Source organism: Aphanomyces invadans (genome assembly GCF_000520115.1).
Source record: "Aphanomyces invadans strain NJM9701 unplaced genomic scaffold supercont1.83, whole genome shotgun sequence".
NCBI classification, from domain to species: domain Eukaryota; phylum Oomycota; class Saprolegniomycetes; order Saprolegniales; family Verrucalvaceae; genus Aphanomyces; species Aphanomyces invadans.
The window spans coordinates 41,554-48,348 of NW_008580228.1; the positions used below are offsets into that span (position 1 = coordinate 41,554).

General features: G+C 47.1%; 1 protein-coding gene across 1 annotated transcript; it reads left to right on the forward strand.

Moving 5' to 3' along the window:
* Positions 1-5,307: 5,307 nt before the first annotated feature.
* H310_14738 (hypothetical protein) lies at positions 5,308-6,134 on the forward strand (the record flags this gene model as incomplete). Its single annotated transcript, XM_008882664.1, has 2 exons — positions 5,308-5,622; positions 5,682-6,134. 2 exons carry the CDS (start codon positions 5,308-5,310, stop codon positions 6,132-6,134), a joined length of 768 nt encoding a protein of 255 aa, XP_008880886.1.
* Between the last annotated feature and the right edge of the window lie 661 nt (positions 6,135-6,795).

Sequence of the window (6,795 nt, forward strand, 5' to 3'; positions counted from 1 at the left end):
AATGAAGAAATCGAGGAGGCCATAAGGCCCATCCCGCAATTTAAGCGGCAGACTTTGAGAGTTCCTTGGAGGTGTTCGGGAATAACAATTATAAGCTCGTGCATATGAAAAAAGACTCGACAATCGAAGACTTGGCATCGTGCAACCTGGAATGTGAGAACTCCAACGATGACAATGTCGTGATCAAATTGAATATAGATAATGTCCATTAAAATTTGATCAAGTCTAAAAAAACTTTGACAGTTATACCCGACCAGAGTAGTAGCTAATTGATTGATGTCGCAACAAGAAAATACATTAATTTTCCGAATGACATTTCTAGAATAGTCAACAAGAAAATCCTTCTGGCAATATCATTTCGGTACAGCGTCCTTTTGAGGCTGCCGATGGATGGAAAGTTTTCCGAGTGCTTACGCTAGTAGCCCTGCTGGTTCATCATGGTGGCCACGGCACGCGTGCGATAAGTATTCCTGGCCACCGCTTCGACTTCGGCGCGCAGACCATCGCTGACCGCAAGTTTAAGTTTGGTTTCTCCAAGAGCCAAATAATCGAGCTTGTGCACTAGTTGCAAGTACCCGATCCCGTCATAACGACGTCCCGACACAGGGCTGGGGCCATATAGGCATTATGCATAATGCTTAATCGTCTCGCATGGCCACACCGACTTGCGATCACAAACTCGACACTGTTCACTGTGAAAGGACACCATGAACGTTTGCCTGAACAAGATGGAGTTTCCTCACAACCTTCAAGAAAGGTGGAGCCCATGAGTCAACCAAGAAGTGCTACCAACTTTAGTGCTGGAGGCACAGAGTACATTATTTACAGCCGCGACAAATATCCGACAACACTTGCCGTGCTGATTGTTTATCCGACAATTATTCGTCTGCTGATTGGCCAGGTTACTTTATGTTCCAACCGTTGGGCTACTGTGGTGTCGCAGGAGCAGCATATCCTTAACATTTGACATGAACGTACATGATCGCATTGGCTAACATCAACTATCAAGAAATGCCGCTCAGTGTCGGTTTTGTATTTACTGTTAATGGACGCGATGCCGACAAAGTAGACCATTCAAGAGGCGTTCCATGTCGCGTTGACCAACAACCAGTTCCTTGAATTCTTTGAGAATGCACACCCCGGTATCAATCCTTGCATTGCAACAACTGACGACTACACCGATTTCTTCCACCACCTGTACTCAGTGGGAAAGAAAGCACGAACAGTTGACTGTGCCAGACAGCAATGTAGCATTCTTCAAAGAACGCAATGTGGCACCCAACCCTGCTTAGGCAATTGCTAACAAGTGCTACGTTGTAAGTTTCCAAGAGTTCAACAGGCAAAACAACTTTGACGAAGAAAAAATGCAAATCACAATCCACGAGGTTTCGGTGCGGATGAAGTCATTCGGTCATTTGAACGTTTTTGTCGGTACAATATTCCGCTCTTTGTTTTCGTTGTGTTACATCGACTGTTTTCGAATCGGCGAGGTCCTTTCGTTGAGGGGGTGTGAGGCCTCAAGGTCCGTAGCCGATGGTGGACCTTATATCTTATATCTGTCCATCCGCCTACGCAGCCTCAATTACACACCCGTTTAAAATGAGTGTAAAATGTACCATTTGGTGAACGAAATGGCGTACCCTTGCTGTCAAGTGTGGCTACCACCAAGAAAGAATACGAGGCGACAAACAATACAATCATGATGAACGTTGCCGAGAATGCCTATGTGTATTCCAAGCCACCCATTTACAAAATGGAACCATCGAGTCTTGTTGAACAAACCTATGCAGCAGAACCACCTTCGCCGTTTGATCAACGATATGGACGAATGAAATTCGGAACTACCATCGGACATTTCCCTGCATAGTATGAGAAGAGGTGGGAGTGTCTTCCGAGACGTTTTTCTACAGAGCGCCGTTTTAATTTACGTGAACTCATGGCACGGTGTCGATGGGGTGGTGTCAAAACTTGCTGCGAACACCTCGTGACAAAAGTATCAGTGTCGAGATCGAATCATGGCATCTCCGGATGAAGTCGATGACGTCGTCGGGGCCTCTTCAGCTGAAACTGGCAGCTTCTAAAAGGCCACCATCAGCTGAGTGAATTGCCGATTCTGTTGTGAGGAAGTTACGTATTTATTACACACGATGTTGTCCCCATTACCATGAAGGCCTCCGTTTTGAAGCAGATTTTGATCGATGCTATTGTTGTGCCGAAGAGAATTCCACCTGTCCGCTCTGCAGAGGAAGCTTGGCATGAGAGGTTCCACACCGATGTCACCAACGGACGCCTAAACGATCTAAAAGATTTCACAAAGGACTTGATCTAGATGGACCGGAAAAGTACTCTAAGCGACTTACCCTTGCTCAGGCTTTCAGCAAGTTCCATACCTTCGAGTTGTTTGAAGATGCGTTTGCTGTCTCGTTGTGCTGAAAGAGGTTCGCAAGAGTAGACGAGAAAATAACTTGTGTAATTGATTCGATTCATCATTGCCTTCATGGAATTTTGGCAATAGAGGGGATCGTACTCGAGGCCAATTCCAATGAGCGTTACCTTTTATTGCACGTGTTCGCGCCCAACAGGGAAACTTGGTGGGCCATAAATAGAAGGGTATGCCTTGAAATTGAATGGAGACAAGTTCTCAATATTCTTTTAGCCAATGAGAGAGTCGGTAGGTACAGCCAATCAGATCTATGTCGGTTGAGATTGACGCGTCGGTCATTTTGTCTATAACGTTTCTTTGATTGCCGTGAAATCCTGCTCTTACGGTACTTACTTACGTGGCTTCGCTACAACGACCTTCTCAACAGATATACTTCGTACGACAATCTCTACAGCCTAAGTAGACAATTCAAGTCATTTTCGCTCTTGACTTCATTACACTAGGCTTGATCGTTTAGAGACTAGTATATTTCATGACTATCTCGCGCCCGTCGTCGTCTGTCCAGTGTCAACTCCAAACGAAATTGCACGTATGTACGAGATTTGTCGACGTAAACTCACAGTCAACAACCGTTTTGACAGGGCGTGACCTGCCAGCATAAGCTCTGCCTTCCATACCGTATTCCTTTTGAGTCCACAGACGAATCCTTGTGAATCTTATAACCTTTAACATTCAATAATTCGTTCCCAGAGTTGACAATGCAGTTACTTCCTCTGTTTCTTATTGCTCCCACCGTTCCAATAGCCTCTTTTTTCATGTTACCGCCACCATTTCAATAGGATTGGACAAGCGAAATGATATGAATTTTATTGGTTATAATTCCAGTTCCAGTACTGAAGGACTCGTGCTTGGGGGAAGCTGTTGACCGCGAAAAGAAGCGACATAGGGCAGGATAAATTCATCACATGGGTGTCAGCACGCTTCATTGCACCCTTCTTTAGATGGGGCAGCTTAAACTGGTTGCCACCACCATGTACGAGCACCAATCGCATGACGGTTTTCAGATTAAGGAACACGTTCTCCAGGGTTTCTGCATCGAGCGAGTCCAACGCCATCATTGTCAATGCAATCACATCATCATCAGGGCGGCTAAAGTCTTGTACTGTAGGGTTTGGATAGACTCAAAGAAGCCAAGGTCAGGAAATTGAATCACGAATGGCCACAACCAAGTTTTTCGTCGAACCTCGAACGGCATGGGATTGTGCTCATGGAGAAAATTTCAAAAATCTCTGCAGGTCCCCAAGTACATATTCTATTACTCAATATTTGTATTTTTGTTCTGGTGGCCCTGATGCGATGTCCACCATATTTCCATTTTGACGCATTGTTGCCAAAGGACGTTTCCTTCAGAAATTTAATCTCTTTTTTGTGTGATCTTCCGCATCAAATTTGGATACGAAATGAATTTTTGGGGTCACTTCAAGTGCTTATGGTGGCATTAAAATGAAACAGAGGAAGTACATATCAATGCCTGACGTTTATGGTACCCTACATTCATATTCTTCCTCTGTTACCTATTACTGCCACCATTTGAAAAACCCTTTCTTGTATTAGTGCCACCACGTCAATACAATTGGATGATTGAAAAGTGAACATATTTCATTGGTCATAACCGTTACTGTTGAATTTCTGGGTCTGACTGTTGAAGGAAGACATTCGCATCATTGAGCAGCGACACAGGGCAGGACAAAGTCAGAGTAAGGGTGCCCGTACATCGCAAGAAAACTATTTGCAGATGAGGTAACTTAGAGTGGTTACCACCACGGTGTTCGAGGACCAATAGCATTACGGCCTGTAGGGTAAGAAAGACTATGGCCATCGTCTCTCCAGTGAGAGTGTCAATGCCATCACAGTTGTCGCAATAATGTCATCAACAGTGCGACTCACCATCTTGCGCTGCAACGTTTGTATCGACGCAAAGAATTCAAGGTCGAGCACGTTCAAATCCGGACTATTTGGCGGCTGCCGACACACAGCAAAGATCCACCCGTCCGTGGTGGCTAGCTAAGAGTCAATGGCCTCTTGTGTGAGGTTGACGTGGACTTCACAGAATGCAAGGTGCTCGCGTCTGTTTACTTCTGTCAGAATGGGCTTCAGGCTCGACGACCTGCGGTGAACGAATCCTTTGAGGGTACGGACGAGGATGAACGTGGTCAACCCGGTGGCTTCGGCGATGTCTCTCAAGGTGCTGCGCTGTTGATGAGGAACTTGTTGTATTAGGTCTCTTACCTCCTGCGCTGGGTGCTTGGCCTTTGACCAACATGGCCGACTTTTTGCGTTGCCAAGTTGCCACCCTTGTAGCCGCTCCATATTTCTCCAACGGTACAACGGTTGAGTTGGAGTTGCATCGCAATTTCTTTGATTGTTCCATGTGGAAGCTTTCCCATACACATGTGTTCTAGCACGGCGATTGCAACCTCACGCTTCGCAGTCGGAGTCAATTCTCGTGTCGGGCATTGTGGTGAGCTCATGGCGTGAGATTTGAGAGCATTTTCTGACCCGTAGACCGGCAGTATTATCCTAATTTTTATCTATTTTTTAAATATGATCTGGTGGCGCTAAGACGTTGTCGACTTTGACCACCCAATCTTCCACTTGGAGCTCCCTTCCCATGGACTCTTCCTGCAATTTTTTTCTCTTTTTTGCGATATTCAGCATCAAATTTGGCCCGAATATGATATATCCAAATATTCGGGTCGTTTTGTGCCGTTGTGGTGGTAGTATTTGACTGATTTCGCTACAGTGATTCTCATTGTGAAAATCCACTGTGACAGTGTGTAACGCTCCTACAAGGAAATTCAGCGAAGTAAATTCCCCGTGACTTCCTCTGACAAGAAATTCGTTTTTACACTCGACACGACTCCATGAGCCTGGAAGAAAGCTCGAAACTTAAGCCTGCCCATCGGTTCACGGTCCAAGAGGACATTGACCTCCTCAAGGAGGTCATTCTGGTTCGTCCTCACGACGCGCCCTACGGTCAAACTGCTGGTAGATGGGAGGAAGTCGGTGACCACATGCGCGCAATCCACGGCATGACCACCACGACCGTTGACTGTCGTAAACGACACGATGACCTGATGGTTGCGTTCAAGCAAGACACTATCAAATCACTGCGAGCTTCTGGCACGGAGAAGCAGAACAGTGAGCAAGAACAGCTCTTGCAGGACCTCCTCGGCATGGTAAGATTCATCCACTCATGTGCACAGCACACCTACTCTAAACCACGGTCAACCTCTAGACAAATGCAGAAACGGACCGAAAGAGAGCACTCATGGAGGAGGAGGAGGCGATAGGTGATAAACGAGTGGCCGACGAGCATGCTGTGCGGGAAGCGACAATGCGGACACTCAAGCGCAAGGCTGAACATTTGAGAGCACAGAGCGACGATCATTCAACCATGGATTTCGACAACAAGGCGTTGCGCGGACCCTCCATGTTCAAGGATGCCTCGTATGCAGTTGAGTTCGCTACATCTCTGAAGAAGTCAACTGCGTTGAAGATGGACGAAATTTCGGCGCAGCGTGAGCCGAACGCGTTGATGGCAAAGAAGCTAGAGCTCGAAGAGCGTCGATACGAGTTGGACAAAGCCGAGTGTGAAGCTCGTTTTGCCCTGGAGCAACGGGGGCGTCTAGCTCAGTTGGAATTTATGCAAGCAACTCTGGAAGTGATGCGTGCCATGGCCAAGAGGTAATAGACTTGTGAACTAACTCAATACATGCATTATACAATTATGAACTCTACTTTGGTTCAAATATTGGGACGTGGATATTCGTGAGCTGTGGGAGGCTTCACACCAAAGTAGTTTGAAACTTGGTTGCCTTGCTGCATGCGGGTGTGAACATTCGTGAGGAGAACTGCCACGGCACACTGAACACCAACGACTTGCATCCACAACTTTTGGCCCCCGCGGAAATCTATGTAAGTCTATGTAAGTCCATAGGTTGCGAACAATCCCAAATTCCCACTCGACACTGACTCGAACTGCGCTCATGCGCCGATTGAATTCGGCTTATTCTTCACTCAATCGCGCGTTCTTAAACCCCGAGACATTAACGTCGCTTAGGCCGTACGCGGGGTCACCATAGATGACAAAAAGCTTGTCTGTCGGACGATACGGCCGACCCCGCCACCCCAGTCGACGACTCCACGGTGACCCCAGGGGTCCAACGCCAGTACTAAGGTGCTCCCGGCCGACCTCCTCGACCCCGCCCCAACCTTCTCCATGACCACCTGCAACCTCAACGGACTCAAGATCAACGGCCACCTCGTCGCTCGGAGTCTCAAGCAACCCCCAACCTGCGTCGTCTTCCAAGAAACCAAGATGCGCGACGCCCGACAACTCGACACGTTCC